Below are 19,782 nucleotides of genomic sequence, written 5' to 3'. Positions count from 1 at the left end.
GTGTTTTTGAATTTCCGCTGCGCGAAATGTCACGTGACAATTCGATACAGCAGTTAGTTTTATGTAATGGAGAGTGAAGTGTGAATGTTCGATGGAGTGTATTAAAGTTGAGGTAGGATGGTTACTTTTAAAGTTGGTTATATTTAGCTCAGTGTCAAGAGGTTTCTTTACTAAGTTATGAGCTTTTAAAACTTTCAAGACTGTTTATTTAAGGGATGTTTACATATCTTCCATGGTAACTACACCAAATTTCTTTTTCTTGATATATTGTATTGTATTATTTCATCATAAACGTATAGATTCTAGGCCTATGCCTTTTTTTCGATCATTAGATTTATTTCGAAATTAAATTTTTTACACAGTTTTTTAACATGTTTAATTTAACTGGCGATGGAGTTTTTAAAATAATCCATATTCTGCTGCAAGTACACGAAGCCTTTGCGAAATAAAGCAAGACTGTCCCTCGAATCGTTAATTATTGATATATAATTTTTTTAAACACAGATCTCTCTGAGGCAGAATGATTTATTTTTAATTATGCTCCCAAATTCTCCAAAATTTTAAATTATATGACACATTACTTATATTTATAAAATACAAAAACAAATTTTCATTAATATTTACAGAAAATGTATGAAAAGGGATTTTTCAATAGAATATGTTTCTTGCAACTTGAACATTGCAGATTCGAGCTTCGAAGTAAGTGATTTTTAGAGGTTGTGCATAATTTTTTTTTTTAAATAAATAAATGTTAATTATGATTAACAGCATCTAGTAAAAATAACATGTAATCCATAAAATTAAAAAATGTAGATATTTTAATTCAAAAAGTTGTGTTTGATCTGCATGTTCCACTGACTACAGGAAGAAAATGCATGGGAATTAAAAGTTTGAACATCTAAGTATAAGACAAAAATGTCTATTTTTTAATAAATTTTATGCATGGTTTTAGAAAATCCTATAAACATGCAACTAGATACCTAAGGAAATGTTCCTTAGAATGGATGCAGAATTATGCTTTATTTTTATGTAAGTTATGAAGCTTGATAAGGAATATTATTTTTTTTTAGGAGGAAAAGAGTTTGATGATATTTTTTTCCATCCCTCTACCATGTCGATGTCCAAAGTACTTTGTCATTTGTCAGTTGATTTGTTTTGCTATCCTTTGATATCTAGTATCTATGACAGAAAAAACCTTTTGACTGTGGCTTTCTTGGTTCCTTTTAATTTCTTGATCAAAACAAATTAAAATCAAAATCTTAAAGTGCTTAGGAAAATGATTTAAACCAGTCTATAGAAATGCTGTCTTTGTCATTGATAAGTTTTGGTTACTTCTTGTCAGCATGTGTTTGACCCCTTCTTAATAAATGTTGTTTTTTTCCTACAGGTATATACCATGCTTTGGAAGAATAAAGGAAGATTACCTTCACAAAACTGGATTAACAAGTGAAAAAAATTAGTTCATAGTTTAAGTTTATACTCAAATTTAACCCCTTGGTACAAGTGAGTGTATAATAATGGTCTATTTTTTTGTGGAGTTATATTCTGATAATACCACAGTGAAAGGAGTTAGCTAATTCCATTCAAGATGTGAAAAGAACAAATTAATCAGGTGTTTTCTAATCTGGATTTAAAATGGATCAACAGTGTGGTTTAGAAAATAGTTACGATTTATTTAGCACTTGTACGCGCCTCGCAAGAAGTGTGTTCCTAGTGTCTGCGATTGGAAATATTCCTTTATCGTAAATGAAATTATTTTTTACTTTGTTGATAAGAGGTTTCTGACATAGCGAATCATGGGGAATAAGTGTGGTCGAAAAGAGGCTGACCCAGATTCTGCATGGAAGCAACAGAACAAAGAAATTGCGACGAATCCGGTCTATAAATTTGTCGATTTTACTGGTGGAGGGAAGTTGATCGAGGCTTATAAGACAGGAGGGGCCACAGCGGTGGAGAAGATTGCAAAAACGGAGATGTTACCGTACTTGTACAATGAGGGAAATGGTGCTATTATAACTAAGTTAGACTACATAAAATGGCAATGCAGAATGCAAGCAAAGTATACGGTAAATACTTTTTTCTGCAGTTAAAGTGTTTTTTTTATATTTTATTTGCACTCACTTTTTATATACTGGTCTAGATATAAAAATCTCAGCATTTTTAGCTTTATATTCTCTAAAAAATACTTGAAATTTTTAGTCTTCAAATCTAGAGAAATATCTTACGTATTTCTCAATTACCACAATTCGTGAAAATTTTGTCTTGTTCATCAAGAGTCAATGCCTATCTCGCGAAAATAAGGTGTCACAAAAATTTAGTGATCTACAGTATACAATGATAAATGACTTAATTTGTTCTGGAGCTTTGAAATTACAGTGCCAATTAATAGACAAACCCAATTAAAAGAAAGTGAAAAATTAGATGTAGTCTTTTTTAAAGAGATTTGAAAAGACATTAGATTGCAGTAACTTTAAAATTCATCATGTTCATGCTCTTCCTGTTTTATTCATTTTCTTAAAATCTTGACAAACACTCATTCATTAATTTGATAGAAAAGGCGATATCTATATTTTTTACATGTGAAATTAATATCAATTCATAAAAAAATCCCGTGCAAACCAAGAAAATTCTTTATGAACGTTTCAGTGTTTGTTTTTTGTGTCACACAAGTTTTACAGTAAGGTACCGGTACTTGCACTCATTATGTTTCCTAATCTCTTCTTGTCGGGCAGGCTTTAATGAGCTGTATACCAATACAGAACAATTACAGATATGATACCTGTAATTGGGCCTTGTTTAATGGAGCAGAAATCTATAATTAGCTTAGTACCCACGTCATCCGAGCAGACCAGCAAGCCAGTTTCTGTTTGAAAGCTGGAAATTCGAAGTTGTAGTATCAATAAAATCCAGAGGAAAAAATGAGCTGTGGTATTCTATAGTAGTTAGAGGTGACGCAATAGTTCATTATATGAGAAAAAAATGATTCTAATTCTCTTTTTGATAAATTTCTCTGCCAGAGGACCTATAATGAAATAAAACTGCTTTGAATTAACTGTCCTTGAGTTTAAAAAGCTGCTTTTTTTTCGGTGCGCCAGTTAGACATTTTTTTCTATGGCTGATCACTATGTTAATCATGACAATTAGACAGGTTCGGAAATCGCATTGATTTCATTATATTGATTTTGCTATTTTACCCCCAGTTAGTTGATAAAAATTCCTTTAATTTTACTGTTTGAGTATTCTTCGGAAGAAAATTTATTAACATGTAAATAGGTCAGTTAGTTATTGACTTATTTGCCTGAAAATTGGTGCTCTTTATTAAAAGGCAATAACTTAACTCATCAAAATGACATCCTTAGTTGAAATATTTAATCCTCATTTGCATGCAAATGCATGTTCTTTGGGTTCATAACAAAGAGCAAATAATGTGTCTGATGCAGGTCCATTTTATAATTTTTATATATTAATTTATTTCCCCCACATGGCATATAGCTGCACTAAGGGCTTCTTTGAACCTTTTTGGTTCAAGGTTCTGTACCCTTTTAATTTAGAATTTTAAATTAAAAAATGACAAAATTAGGAAATACCCCTACCCTACCCTAACCTACCAAAGAGTAATGTTTTGATAAGTTTTCCTGGTGAATAAAGAGTTAGATTGAAGGTTAACTAACTTTTCACTGATCTTGAGTTGTTAAAATCTAAATTTTAGAACAAAAAAGCTTATACAGAGAATCAGATCAAGCTGTGTCTCCTGCTGAAGGGAAAAAAGAAGAGAATATGCTGACACATGAGGGGGGGTTGAGGGGGAGGGGGCACTGTAAGAAGGACAGGTTGGGGGCATAGGGAGTTATGGTATACAATTAAAAATGAGAAAAACTCAAAAGCTTCTTGAGATATCACCCGGAAATGAAAGTTTTACACACATGCACAGAATGTATGAATTTACGACCTTTATCTTTGACCTTTTTGACCTCAAAATCAATAGGGGTCTTCCTTAATTTGACCACTAGGGAGTTGTGGTGTAAAATGTCATTGCAAAAGCTCAAATGCTTCTTGAGATAGCAAACGAAATTTTGAATTTATGACCTTGACCTGTGACCTTTTAACCTCAAAATCAATTGGGATCATCCTTAGGTCATTAGGGTGTTATTATGTAAAACTTCATTGCAAAAACTCAAAGACTTCTCTAGATATCATGTGGAAATGAAAGCCTTACAGATAAACAGAACTACAGACAGACAGACAGGCAGAGTGACGGACAGCTAGACTGATGAACAGACAAACCAAAATTAATATCTCCCACTTTTATTGGGGGGGGTACAAAAAGTAGATTTCAATTTGAAAATGTTCCTTTTTCATGACCTCGATCCAAGGGTTATGATGGCCGGTACTAAGGTTTCGTCAGAGGTCAACATATCTAAAAAATTATTTTTTTAAACCTTAAGCCCTATAGCTATATACTAGTGTTCCATAAATATGAAGTTCCTGACAGAGAAAATACTTAATAATTTTTATCATTTCATGAATTTATAAATATAAAATTGTTAAAAATTGTATGTATTTTTATGTTAATTGTAATTAGGGTGCTACAAGTCTATTCATTTCAGTTTAGTTTACGTGACATTTAGTGATTTACAAGTATACCATGGAATTCACAGAACTTAATTTACTTGGATTTTACTCCTGTATAATTTAGTTTTTAACATATAAAAATATATTGATGAGTTTAATTTTATTTGCTATGCTAAAAAAGAGAAGGTAATAGAATTTAAAGTTTAATGAGTTGTCTCCCAAATGGGAATGATGTTATGGCTTGTTAGAAAATAATGAGAGAAAAAAATCCGATAAAATATAAAAACCAAAGTACGTACTTTTCTGTTAACAAGGTTGAGAGTTATGGGGATTTTACATCTGTGTGAAACATGAAATATTAAACAACACTGGTCTCTCTGATAATTTGGATGGTCCTCAAATGTTGATAAACATTGACCTTAATAATAACTAATTAAGGGTATGGATTGAGGGTGTAAGCCTGCATTGTATACCCCAGTGCACTTGTCCACCCCGTTCCTTTGTAACTATCCAAAACTGGGTCCGCTATACTCCAAAGCAAACTATATTGACACTCCAACTCCTTCAAGATAAAACTGTTTACCCTCAAATCATTCAGATGAAATTTGTTTGAAAATAATAGGTTTAACAGAGATTATATCCATGTTTGGATAGTTTTAGAAGGGGGAGAAAAAAAATTGTTGATATATATATATATATCTTTTGTTCCCTTTTGATGTGTAGACTGGTGGCTTTAAATAAAGTGGCTAACAATCTCTTTTGATAATTCTTAAGTTTTATTATGAGTATATATTTGTAGAAATTGTATTATTGTTTTATTTGCCACCTCCTATGTTTCTTATTTAAGAGAGGTTGAAAAGGTCACATACTGAAAGAATTTTCAGAAAAGGGTCAGAAAAGTGTTTTTGGAACATTTCCACAATTTCCACTGGCAGTGGGTTATATGGCACATACAGTAACTGATTCACTGATGATTGAAACATGCAGATAAAATTTAAATGTCAAACCAGTACAACTGGTCAGTGAATGGGTAAAGAGCTCTTCATGCTGGGCCATCAAATTGCATTTAATATAAATTTATTTAACCTGTCAGGAAGACTTGGCTTTATTATCTTCACCATGTTGAATAATATTACAGATCTATATGTTTTGCAGCCATGCAGTTATATTTTGTGAATCCTGCAGGATTAAATTTAGAACATACATGTAGAATAGTAGCTTGTTTTGATTATATAAATATGTCAGTCAGGCTATATGTATTATTTGAAATGGTTAGTAAAATATTCAAAACCAAATTACAGTAAAACCCATTTAAAGCAAAAATGCTTATAATGAATTGATACATGAAGTGATTTTCATTCCCCATTGCTTTTTAATATGTTGTAAACTTCATGGATATTATGAATTATATATTTATTATGATGCAAAATCATCCATCCCTGGTACTGCAAGCATGTTTTAAGAGTTGCCATGTTTTACTGTATACTAAACTTACCTTTGTGCATGATGTGTATAGAAATGTATAGATTTTGATTCAAGTATTAAATATTTAATTTTTAAAATTTGAAACTTACTGTGAAATAACAAATTTTCGTGGGGGTTTAATTTTCCTTATTTTCAAGGTATGAAGACCCCCACGAAATTATTTCCGCCACGAAATGTAAAATGTTACATACATAACTGCTCAACAACTCTTTATCCACGAAATCAAATCCCCACGAACCAAGAATTTTTCTTCAAACCACAAAAATTTGATCCCTCGAAAATATGTGATTTTACAGTAATTTTTCTACGTTTCTCCTTAAAACTGAAATGGTAACATCTATAATTGTCATGTACTGTTTTTTTTATATACATTCATATATAATTTTATTTTGTAGGGTTCAAGCGTGTGGGAAACTCGCACTGATGAACAACTATTGAGTGAATTCAAGGAGGATTACTTCAACAAAGTAGTCACCCATGAAGCATGCTGGGACCTCAATAAAAGGGGTGGGGTGGGGGAAAGCCCGTTCCATTTGTTATATCTCTTAGACTCTCCAACTCATCATGCTGTTGGTGAAATACTTCTAAATTTGTATCCCAAACTTAGCCTAGATGTTTACGAAGGAGAGGAATATTTTGGTACGTACATCAGTGTATATATAGTGTGTGTAACATGTTTAGCATCTTTGATTAATTATACATCAAGTAGTTCAATAAAACTAGTGATCCGAATAAAAGTGCTTGTAGTAGAGGAAGGGAAAAAATTCGATCTGAAAAAAAAAATGATTGTCTCCACTCTTATTCAAAAGGTTCATTAATAATCTATTTTGGAAACAAATTAACAGTGTTTCATTTTTCATTAGGTAGATATAGTGTCGGTGCTCTGTTTTATGTTTGATTATGATATCAATCATGCTATATACCCATCCATTGTCAGCATGTAGAAAATAAGTATTGATTGTGTTACCCCAACATTGAATTTAGGATACGATATAGCAATAGAACAATTTTGAACTTTGATTTGCAAAGTCACTCACTCTCAGAGAACAGTTTGGTCACTGCATTCATGGTATTGGTTGTCGAAATCAATGTGATTATTTCCTTGGAAACTATAAAAATTACCTGTCTAGAAACACCTTTATGGCAGATAGCAGTCTTTACTGACTTGTTCGTATTGTCGACCGTTTTGCATGAGAAAAGAAAAAAGAACCTTATACTTTCTTAGTTTATGGCAAAATGATTTGAATAATTGCTGATTTGTAAACGCTGAAGTATTCTTGGGAAATGTAAAGAAACTATAGAGTATTTAATGTACAGGCAAGAATGACTAGGCACTTTTTTATTTAGCTTTTGTTAATGATCACATTTTCATTAAATTACTATAGATTTATAAATAGGAACATTTAATAGCTTCTATTTTCTATTATTTAATTGACAAAGATGAATAATTCTGAATGTAATTGCCAAACGGTGGCAAATATTGGTGTAGGGTCGCTGCATGATGATATTTGAGCTGAAAAAGTTTCATTGCTGCTAAAGAAAAAAAAGCTAATATTAAAAAATAGAATTGTTTGTTTATAAATGAATTAGTAAATTATAATGGTTAACTTAGATGATGACATGCTGAAGAAAAAAAAAACTGAATTTTTATGCAAAATCTTGGAGATCTTGAAATTCATTATGAAAGTTCTTATTTACCTGGTATTTTAATTTCATTTTTTTTTTTATTTATGTTCATATTTTTAACCTCCACTATATGCCAAATCATTTGCTACTATATAATTGCTATCAAAGTTTGTTTTAACTATAAAAAGTGTTCAAAGAACTGTGAAAAGTTTGCCAACTAGGGATCTAAAAAAAACCTTGATAAACATGATAATTTAATGTACAGTCAAATTTTGTTTTCTGATCTCGAGTGAATCTATGGGACATATGTGGGAGGGAGACAAAAATTTTAAAAAGTCTACAGAATTGAGATATATGTATCAACATTATCAAGTGTAATATAAAATTAAAATACTTAAATAAGTGGTTGGGACTTCCACTTTGACATATCCATGGTATACATGTATTTGAAATATTGAATGGTTATCATTATCAAGATGTTCAAGCTCTACATTGTGTAATGTACTAGTATATCCATTTATAACATAAATTGAAAAAAAGAAAGATTTTTTTAATACACAAGTACCAAAATTTCTTTGTCAGCATGTTTTTTCCCTCTGCAACGCAGTAGTGTAGGGATAACTAATACTACAAATGGAGTTTCAATTTATTAATGATTAATTTCATATTCCCATGAATGTACTTTGCTGCACCTGACAACTATAATGTTTGTTTGGTGGTTTTCATATTTTTCCCTTGTGAACAATATAAAAACTCAAATCTGTTGTGGGAATGTTTTGTTCATAAACTAAATATTATCAAACAAGGCAACAAGAGAAATAATAAAAAAAAAAAAAATTGAAAAAAAAGAAGATATGAAACAAAATCAATGTAAAGGTTTAAGCCAACTGTGAGGTTGGGCTTGATAAAGTGTTATTGCTTCCAACTAGGTAGAATCGTGTTTACAGATGAAATTCCTATTCTACGCTTCTGAAATTATAGGTGAAAAAATCTGCAGTGGCCCAGTATGAAAGCAAAAAATGAATATTGATTTAAAGCTTTTATGTTGACTTTGCTTAATTGACTTGAAAATTAATAATAAGATTTGGACCAATGTTGATAACTTTGGCGTTTGTCTATAATTGTATCAGTGATAGAAAGAAACAAAGAAATGTAATAAACACGTCAATTAAAGCACACTTTTAAAAAGTAAGCAACACCTGCAATTTTAAATTTTTAGTTTATATAGACATGTTAAAGACAAGGGTCATGGCCTTTAATATTACTTAGTCTTAAACATATTAAACCAGGTTAAAGACAAGGGTCATGGCCACGATGGTTCAAGTCTTCAAGGTCATATTCTAAAGCAGGGTATGAAAAATAAATTAATTCTTACTGTATGTATATGACCATCAATTTGATAGGTTTAAATTACGGGTAAAAAAGGATTTAAATTACCCATCATAACCATTTAGTGTTGGCAAGCTAGCTCGGATTTGTATAAAAAAGGGTATTTAATTGAGTGATCAGCATGTTTAGACGCTGTGTTGTTGATGACAATGAATTCTGCCGTGGAGGGCCAGGATCAGTTTTCTTTTTATTGTCAAGCCCCTGGAAATCAAGAGTATGAAATCAAAAAATCAATTTTAGGTGCTGGCATTAAACATCGTGATTATTAACACTAAACGAAACCATGGAATAGGAGAAATTGTTGAAGTTTATTTCAATTGCAATTGAGTCGTACGATTATAAAGTACTCGTATTTAATTTTGCATAATTATAAGGACACACTGTGTCAAAGTGTTTGGAACTTCATTTAAAAAATGGGAGTAAAAGACATGAAAAATTCATGACTTCTAATTTATTTGATGAAAATGGGATTTGGTGTTTGCAATTTAGAAATGAAATAAAATTTCTTAGTGATTGATAAATAATTGCTGGTAATTTAATCTTTTTAGTTCCCTGTTGCTGTAAAAATTGCAACTTATTAGGATTTGCTTACACCTGTTACGGCTGTATTCACTTTTAAATTAAATGTTAAAAATATCACTGAGTAAGGAATTCCTTTTCATTTGCAAAGGATTTGCATACAAATTTTCATGTGAAGTGATATTGGTAAATAATTTGACCATATTCTTGAGAACCTTTTAAAAAGTTTGTCTTAATTAATTTAAAAACCCTCTCAAATAGCGGGGGGGGGGGGGGGGGGGGGGGGGGGGCTAAAACAAGCATTTATTTTCAAAACTTTTACAGATAAAATACGAGAAGCTGACCCTAAAATTAATGAACTGTCATAGCTAGTATTCTGTGTGTGTGGTTTGGGGAGAAATTGCACTTGCACTCAAAACATCTCTAGCCATGCAGAAACACATTTATGAAAAAAAAATTAAGATTATTTAAATACGTGTATTTCTGAAATAATATTTTTAATCTTGGCATTTTAGGGGAGAGCGCTTTACATATAGCCATTGTGTTTGGTAGTCTGGAGGCGGTGAAACTCCTCATCAAAAAAGGTGCTCTGATCGACCAGCGCTGTACGGGGCGATTCTTCCTACCAGAGGACCAGAAAAAGGGCTACACCAAAACTACCGACTACGAAGGTTTGTACCCTAGGTGTTTATATACATGTAGTCTCAAGATCAATCTCCACACCAAAAGTACTGATTACGAAGGTTTGTAGCATAGGAATTTATATAGTCCCAAGATTAATCTCCCTGTTTCCAGAACAGCACAGGGGAAGGAAATATTCTGGCTTAATGTAATCCCATTATTATGGATTCTACTACAATCATAATAACATATATCTTCCAAGTTTGGTGTTGCTTGGCCCATGTGTTGTTTTTTCTGATGGAAAAATTTTGTTCGAGTTGGTTATTTTACATATACATGTGCCAATACAACCGTCCCCTCCCCCTCCCCCAACCCCAACCCCCCAGATTATCCAAGAAACTATATGGCTATTTTATCACATTTAAATAATGCATGTATCTTTATTGTTACTTGATTTAAATAAGAATTCACTTGGCACAATGCATTGTTAATATATTCTATTGATTTGAGAAATTATATTTGGAAAAGAGTCCAATACGACCTTATTTTTAGGCTTAAAGGATGGTCTTGTCTTACCCAAGGGGTTGTCCTTATTTTATTGAAAGAAGACCCTTTTGATTTAATTCCTAGAACAATGATTGTGTTGACAAACAATTTTTTTTGTTGTATTGTATGCAACGAATGATCATATTGAGCTCCATCTATCTTAATCCCTGTAGATCATTCATTTAAATTAATTAAATATAAGGGAATCCTTATTTGTCTAACTAGATTGAGAAAAAAACATGATCTTTCTGAAGTATGAGAATGCTATAGCTGAATGCATTTCATGGAAAATAGGAATAATCATTGATTTATTTAGAATATCAGTGAGTAGGGATTAAAAAAAATAAGTTCAGCAGATAACTGTTTAATAAAAAATTTATGATTTTAGCTGACAAGGAAATTTTCCTCAATTTGAATCAGCAGCAGCAGTGTTGTTTTGTTGGAACAATTAAATTCTGCTGTCGTAAAAGAGGGTTACTCCCTTGCTGCGACAAGTACCCCCCAGTACCGAATCGAGATAGTACCTGTCTTATGAGTGATGTTTAATTCTCCGTCATTGGCCATTAACTCTGGTATAACAATTTCTAAGCTAGCAGCCCATGGCACTGATAATTTTGCCGTTAAATTTCCGTCAATAGTTGCTGAAAAAGATACTTGTGATGTGAAACTTTTGTATGGTCTTTGCTTCCTAAAATATCAATTTAGTTCTTTTTTCGTAACCTGGGATGGCGTCAGCCATTTGGTCGGAAAGTGGGACTTCAAAGTGGCAATGCTTTTCTGATTCAGCGTCAAGTTACATTCGGCTGACTATAGGCTGTGTTCATAATGTTTGCTTGAATACAATCATATCTGTAGAAAATAAACTACCATTCTGAGGAATGATCACATTCCATAGGAACATCATAGGACAATCCATTTATTTACAAAAGAGGGGGGAATATTGAATTAAAAAAAAAAAAAAAACATATGGGGAAAAATTATTGAAATGTTAATTTCAGTGCAGCTTGTTTAAGCCAAATATTTAGCAGTGTTGGACTGTTTAATCCATAATTCTCTTGCACCAAATTGAAATGCTGAGATGGCTTCAGTTTTTAGAAAAAGATTTACCCTCTTTGAACAATATATATATAGTTTTAACCAAGACTTAATTTTATGACAGTATGTTTTGTCATCTTTTTGCCACTTTGACTGTAGCTTCTGGATATATAAGCAAGATACACAAAATAAACTCAATTAGTTTCTTGGAAAACTATATCAGATTTTCCAAACATTTTTAAAAAGTTGTTTTGAAAAAAAGTACTGAATTATATATATTTTTTTATTATCAGCAGATTTGGTAGGAAAGTTGAAATGTTCTTGTCTTCAGCTCTGTATATTATATACCCATCGATTGGGCTCACAAGTAAATCCATGTCAATTTTCAACTTGTTTGAAAAGATCTCCTCACACCAAGTTCTCTCTATATACACACAGATCAATATGCACTGTTTTATTTTAAAATACATGGGGCTGTAGTTTGATATAGATTTTTCACAGCTAGGCATTTTTGAAAATATTAAAGTAAACATGTATATTATTAAATGCTGCATTTTTGTGTATGCATAATAATGCCTGGTAGTTTTATTTAAAGCCATTGTAGTCAGTGTTTTGGCTGATGACCCAATTGGGGAATGCTATACATGTACACTGTACATGTATATATGCGGTATTAACCAACATTTGCCCCCCAAAATCAAACTTTGATTTTTTAATTAAGTCCTTAAACAGTATGCATAAAGCACTGAATAATTTCATAAGTAATGACCTGGTAGTCACAAATATGACGTAAATTTCAGTTTAAATTTTGCCATATTTCGTCGATATTTTAAATGAAAGTCACCGAGCGCATGTGTGTTGACTAATATTTTGATGACCAATGAAATATGTCAATTTGGGGATATGCTATTGTTGAAATTTTGTCCATTTTGTCCTCTTTCTGAAAAAGGATATAAAATCACTGTACATAAAAACAGAAATTGTGAATACACTGCTCTGGAACTATAATATTTTCTGTTAACTTATATTTCTCGTACAATTTATTGAATTCAGCACATTTCAGGAAGTTTTCAAAATTTGACTTTTGTGGGGGCAAACATATGCAATATACCGCATATAGTCCTTTATCCGGACGCTTTGTTCCCAGGATATGTGAAGCGTCCGGATACCTGAATCACCAGTCTAACAAGACAAAATAACATTTTAAAAAATCCGTTCCGATGAAAAATCGTCCGGATACTGAAGCATCCGGTTATCTGGCGTCCGGATATCCTGAAGGTCCACTGTATATGTCAATTAAACCCAAACTAACCCATTTGTAATTAGACATAAATTTACAATGGGCATTTATTAACTGTAAACTTTAATATACAATTAAATACCCCTTTTGAGGTCAACATGGTGAAATAACAACCTGAGACCTAGTCCATACGAGGTGACCTGACCTGACCAAGGCTGCGCATAGCCTCCCCCCCCCCCCCAATAAAAAAAATAAGACTGTATGTAATACTAAGAATTACGATTTATTTTCAGGCTACGCCTACTACGGTGAATATCCCATACATTTTGCCGCGGCAACAGGTAACCAGGAAATTTACGACTACCTCATCGACCACGGTGGAGACCCCAATGCCCAGGATACGTTCGGAAACACCGCTCTTCATATGGTGGTCATCTGCAATCAAGTGGTAAGAAACAAACGGAAAATCGCAATAGTGAAACAGCTGGCTTATAATGAAGTGCTACGGACAAACAATTTTACTTTGTTAGAATCAGTCTATGCGAAAGCCACAGGACCATCGGTTTTTAACGGTAAAATTTAGGTCGGGTCGGTAAAAAATTTCAGTATACAGGACCAAATGTCCGGTAAAAAATAAGGCCAAAAAAATCTAAATTAAGAGGTACACATGGTCCAGTTCCCCACAAATATCCTTTATTCGACCAATTCAGCAGTAATACCTGATTAATTTTTATGTATTACAACCCTGTCATGATCGTTTTTATTCTAATTCGAATTTCCTCTGTCAAGGGTTAGAGATCTTTAGATAGCATGCTCATACGTAGATTTAGTTGGGAAAATATTTAGATAGCTCATACGTAGATTCGGTAGAGAATTTTTTTTTTCAAATGATCATTGGACTTGAGTTACCATAATGAGTTGTTTCAGGAAAAATAAATATGCATTGAAAGTGCATATTAAATTTAAGATAATATTTGATACAGTGTATGTTGTATAAGTCAAATATGAAGGAAAAAATGCATGCAATTGTATAAATAGATACCTATTACAAAGGAATACTATAAATATAGTAAACTTGTCCATTTCACTCTGAATTGAATTAAGGTTAAAATTTCACAGTGAGAATTAACCCCATCCCACCTACCCTCTCAATCTCAGTATCATAATGATGTATTGATTTAAAGGGAAAAAGTCGGTCTGGTAAGAAATTGTTTGGTCTGGTAAAAAAATTATTTTTACCAGACATTTGGTCCTGTAAAAATTTTTAACTTTCGCATTAGACTGTTAGAAGCGTAATTTGTTATATCCTTTTAGTCTTGAATATATAATAAGAGTCAAGTGCAATGAAAATCCCTTCGCTATAAGCATCAATCCATTAAAAGTGTATTCGCTATAACCGTATTTTACTGTATCCCCTTCATATCTTTGCCCCAGTTAAAAAAAAAAAGATAACCCTAAAAAATGGGATTGTCCCGGCCAGCTTGCCCTGTTAATTTGATATTAGAAACAAGGATTAAAAAAATATATATATTTAGAAATGGTTTCATTAACTTGTTTGTTTTTTTCATTGACGTCAATTGTGTGTGTTACTAAATGTGTAAATATGTTGTTTATACTACTTTCCTTAGATTTCCTTTGATTTGCTCCATTCATTAGGTGTATGCCAGGTATTGGTGTACTTAGTGCTAATTGTCCTTGGGTCAGTGATATAAAGGTCACTCCATTGTCTAAGAAAGTCCAAGCATGTATAACAAAAATCATTTTGGAGACAGTGTGGATATTGGGAGTTTTATTTTATTAAAAGCCGCATTATGATTAAGAGCGAGCATAAAGAAGAGATTTAGTAATTAAACAATGATTTTTACACAATATAATAAGTATATATTTTCCTTTTTTCCTCCTCTTCTCCCTTTTCAAAGCCAATTGTTTAATGGTCACAAACTTTTAAGATTGTATTAATGGATTATTATCATGCTCTTCATGCATGTTCAGTACTTTGATCAATTTCTGAAGTGTCTACTTTCATGGGATTAACCTATTGCAACTTTAAATTTCTGGCTTTACCCGTAATTGGTTCAAGTGGTTATTGCAAATAATATAGACTGTGCACTTTAAGAAGAGATTTATAAGAAAGAGCATGACATTTTATAAAAGTATTGTGACCTTTTAGCTTAATTATCCTACTAAAAGATTGTGAATTTAATCACTTAATACTTAGGTCAATTAAGGTGCAGACTTATGGTTCTTCTTTAAATACCTTAGTGATATTTATAAAAACCCATCTAAAAATTATTTCATTTCCATTAAATAACTAGGAGACTTATTGTTCACAGAACAATAAGAGGTCTTTCCACCTTCTTTGAATTTCAAATTTGTTATATATCTGACTCCTTAAAATTAAATTCCATGAAAAAGAATCCAAAATGGTCTTAAAGCATAGAGAAATGAAAATTAAAAAAAAAATGGAATGACCTTGACCTTTGACCTTGAGAAAATGTTCAAGGTCAAAGGTCAAGGGTCCCAATGCAATTGACCCCATGCTTCTACGACTTATAGTTTTCAAGTTATCATGTTTAATAGTAAGTACAAAGAAGTTAAAGGGCAATAACTCATATAAGGGGTCATCAGATTCTTTAGCACTGATACAGTGAAGTTAGGTCTTTAGACCCTTAAAACATCAGTGAAGGTTTGGTGTCTCTACGGTCTATGGTTTCAAAGGAGTAGCGATAACAAGGTTTTTCGCACAAGGGGCAATAACTTTTCAAAGGGTCAATCTTAGGGTACAAGAAAAAAATCATTAAAAGAGTATTAAGAGTGCATGTTACAGACAGAAGATAGATAGTATGTGTTTGAGGATATAAAAGCTATTGAAAGAAATTTATTCCTCATATTTGGAATGACCTTGACCTTTGACCTTGAAATTAATTTGAAGGTCAAAGGTCAATAAATCTTATGCAGTTGGTCCCATGTCTCTTTCACTTCTCGTGTTGAAAATTTTTAATTATTTCTAAAATTAAAACAGTTTCAGGGGCAATAACTCATTGAAGGGGTCACCGAAAACTTACGAAATGAATAGATTCCAGAGTCCTCTCAATTAGTCGAAGACTTTAGTGAAGGTTTCATATTTGTACGGTTTATGGTTTCGAAGTAGTAGCGATAACAAGGTTTTCCGCACAAAGGGCGGTAACTTTTAATAGGGTCAATCTTACGGAATACGAATTGAATCTTTAAAATAGTTTCAAGAGTACTTATTTATGATGCTAAGACAGTTTGTATATGTTAAGAGACAAAAAAGATATAAAAAGAACTAAATTTCTCAGTTTTGGAATGACCTTGACCTTTGACCTTTACATGAATTTTAAGCTCAAAGGTCAATGAATCTTATGCAGTTGGTCCCATGTCTCTATCACTTCTCGTTTTGAAAATTTTTAATTATTTCTAAAATTCAAAAAGTTTCAGGGGCAATAACTCATTGAAGAGGTCACCGAATACTTTCGCAATGAATAGATTCCAGAGTCCTCTCAATTAGTCGAAGACTTTAGTGAAGGTTTCATATTTGTACGGTTTACGGTTTCGAAGGAGTAGCGATAACAAGCATTTCTAGCGAAAGGGGCAATAACTTCGAAAAAGGGGTCAAAGTTCAAACAAGGGCTGTCGTTTTTCAGAATAACTTTTGATATCCAGTTTCATGAACTATAAAGTTTTTCGATAAGTCTTGCGGTTTCAAAAGTCCGGGAAGAAAAATAATAATAATAAACATAAGCATTTCAAGAGGTCTTTCCACAGAAAGGTGGAAAGACCTAATTACAAAAAATAATATCACCCACAGTGATTGGAGTATATTTGCTCTTTAGAGTATCCCAATATGAAGACTTTAAACAGAGATCCCATGTTACAGTAGGCACCATCGTCTCAAGCCATGGTTCGAAGTTCGCTCATAGCTTTCTCCTACCCGTGGCTGCTTGATCATAAAAAGTGTCGTTATCTTGAATATTTATGCCTTTCTATTGTGACGCCATATTCAGTCAATTGACATGTTTCGTTTCCATCGCAATTGATATCAACAATTTACATCAGCATTATTTCGTACTTTGCGATTGGGTATTGAAAGGTCACATCAAAGTTCATTATCTGATTATGCTTTACTGGCATTGGTCAATATTTTAATGAGCTACGAAATATTCTCTTCTCATATTCAACCACGGCCAGAATTTGAGAGGATGGTACGTACATTATGGCCATGGTTTGCGATGATGAGAAGGCACATGCAGGCACAAAAAAAAATCCCTCACTTCTCAAAGGCCCTAAGTCTCCTTTTTGCAGAAGAAAGGGAAAATTACTTTAAAGTATTTCATATTTTATTACAGAAAAATAGGCAAAGTTCTTATATCTCCTTTTATAGAAAAATGGGCCAAGTTCAAAGTCCTTGACAGGTGTTGATTCTCGCTGATGAACTGATTTGCATGATGACAAAATATGTTTTGATTTTTCGTTGTAGGAAATGTATAAATACATCGTAAGGCATCACACGCTTCCCGCCAAAACCGATATTAAGAATGCTGTAAACTTGACTCCTCTGACTCTGGCCAGTAAACTCGGCAGGCAGACCATCTTCAAAGAAATGTTGGAACTAGGAAGTCTGGTAAGGTCACATCATTGGATGAGTTCGCTATGGTCAAAGCATCATTTTTTTTGCAAATTCAAAATAAATAGAGCTTCAGTATGATTTACTTACCTTCAGTAAAAATTTATGAAGGGAAAGTGTAACAATTAACAGTCTAAAACACTGCATGCATTATAAATAAGATTTTATTAGCAAAAACTTTATTCATACATAACTCATAGGTACTCTCCCTGACCTGTTTGTCTTAATTCACACATATTGACCAGCCCTGTGGTATGAAATTTAGAAATATAGGGGCCTGGTCAAAAAGTAAGACAACAGATAGTAATGAACCCCTGTTCATAAGATTGTCTTGCTTCAAAAAATAAGTTCCTTATACGTGTATACTTTAAACGTATTACATTTGGCTGTGTAATCTATTTAGCACCTTTCATGGAAAGCACCTCCCACTAAATCAAGTACATTGCTGAATGCCTTGTATACTGTAGAAGCACAAATTTTCATGGGGATAAAATTTCATTGATTTGTCATCAAAAATAATAATTAATTTCTTTGGCATTTAATTTCGTTGTTTTGAAATTATAGCCCTAATCAATATATTATAGTCATATAAAATTTTGTGTGGGATTTTATTTCGTTGATAATTATTAACAACGAAATAAACAAAATTTAATCCCCAAGGAATATTGGTGCTTTTACGGTACAGTGTATATATATGTATATATGTAAAGCACATTCAGAAAGCGCTAGTCTATGCTAATTTGCTGAAAAATCAATTTCCGCAAAATATTGTGCACACCAGATAGAAATGCAGTTACAGTATACTAAAGGGAATTAATTCAAAGGAATTATTATTTGTGTGACTATGTTTTGTAGAACAAATATTTGTAAACAGGATAATTACAGAGTTGGGATTTATATTTCATGGCATAAAAGTTATAATCTGAACAGAAGCAAATATTGACAGAATGTATATCGCTACACTACAGGTATAAATTGCACCAAATTTTGGTTTATGGTAAAATGGAAAATAATTGTACATACATTGAATTGTGACATGGACTACAAATCATTACTTAAAAATGCATTGAAATTCCATATATTTGTACTTTGCACGGAATGAAAAAAAATCATTTCTGTAAACAATGATTTGCTGAAATGATATTTAAATTGATCTGATGGAGCGTTATTGTTTGTTTTAAACCAATTTTTATTCATTTGTGTAAAACATCAAGAAAATTTGTAACATTCTCCCTAGCATTTCACAGTCCCTAAATGAATTGTGCCTTTTTTAAATATATTTGAAAACTGTATTGATGTTTTGGAGAAAAGAGAGGAAGCGTGTTTAGGCCATTTCAAATTTTTTCTCTGTTTAGGCTTTAGCATCCACTTATCTTTTGAAAACCTACCAACCCATTGGCAAAAAACACACAAGCCAAAACGTAAAACACAGATTTGCATATTATAAAATTGACTCCATTCAAAACATTTGTTGTCATAAACTTTTTTTCTAGAAGGAATGATATCCATTCTGTAGCAACATCATGGCATTGATTGCTTAAAATACACCAAATATGACATAGTGTACTGTACAGAATGATTTGTAGAAATTGACAAGATTTCAACCAAATTAATTAATCTGGAATCTCCTGATTTTTTTCCTGATATGTGCGTGGGTTCAAAAGCAAGACGCACATGGATGCTGAAAATAGAAAAAAATTGGAATGGATGGCCTTTATATATACATACATATAAAAGGAGTTCCAGAACGTGGAATATCCTCTTGCGACAACAAATATTTTTAGGAGATGAAATATTGAGTAACATTGTAGATGGTCAGGTTGGACATCTGACCTTTAGCCTTTTGTCTTTAATCGTAAGTCTAAAAGATATTGTATTAAAATAAGCTCATCAAAAGCCTTTTTACTGAATCTCAGAAGAAGAGAAATTGCTATTAAACATTGAGCTCTTGAAAACTTAGCTGTACCACATAAGCACTGTATATGTACAGTCAAGTAGAGGAACTCTTATATAAGGGGCTATTGAAGTTGGAGACCCCCATTTATCTGTTTAAAGCTTGTTGCTGAGAACCTGTAAATTGAATTGACTGTTATAGAACAGCTAA

At 32.3% G+C, this 19,782-nt stretch overlaps 1 protein-coding gene across 1 annotated transcript; it reads left to right on the top strand.

Annotated features, from left to right (window-relative positions):
- Positions 1 to 39: 39 nt before the first annotated feature.
- On the top strand, positions 40 to 19,782 carry LOC134282048 (transient receptor potential cation channel subfamily V member 5-like). The gene is made up of 7 exons (XM_062764479.1): positions 40 to 112; positions 1,388 to 2,066; positions 6,453 to 6,696; positions 10,107 to 10,262; positions 13,327 to 13,481; positions 17,532 to 17,675; positions 19,774 to 19,782. The coding sequence occupies exons 2-7, from the start codon at positions 1,797 to 1,799 to the stop codon at positions 19,780 to 19,782; spliced, it is 978 nt and encodes a 325-aa protein (XP_062620463.1). The 5' UTR covers positions 40 to 112; positions 1,388 to 1,796.

Source organism: Saccostrea cucullata, unplaced genomic scaffold (genome assembly GCF_032062105.1).
Source record: "Saccostrea cucullata isolate Sc308-1 unplaced genomic scaffold, CSIRO_AGI_Scuc_v1 ctg5342, whole genome shotgun sequence".
NCBI lineage: Eukaryota > Metazoa > Mollusca > Bivalvia > Ostreida > Ostreidae > Saccostrea > Saccostrea cuccullata.
Note: the sequence above shows the minus strand (reverse complement) of the source record. Positions and strands in the feature narration are given on the sequence as shown.

Excerpts from the sequence above, each read along its gene's own strand:
- LOC134282048 (XM_062764479.1), top strand. The coding sequence starts at position 1,797 with ATGGGGAATAAGTGTGGTCGAAAAGAGGCTGACCCAGATTCTGCATGG. Across the intron at positions 6,697-10,106 it reads CGAAGGAGAGGAATATTTTG|GGGAGAGCGCTTTACATATA; the intron begins GTACGTACATCA and ends TTGGCATTTTAG. Across the intron at positions 13,482-17,531 it reads TGGTCATCTGCAATCAAGTG|GAAATGTATAAATACATCGT; the intron begins GTAAGAAACAAA and ends TTTTCGTTGTAG.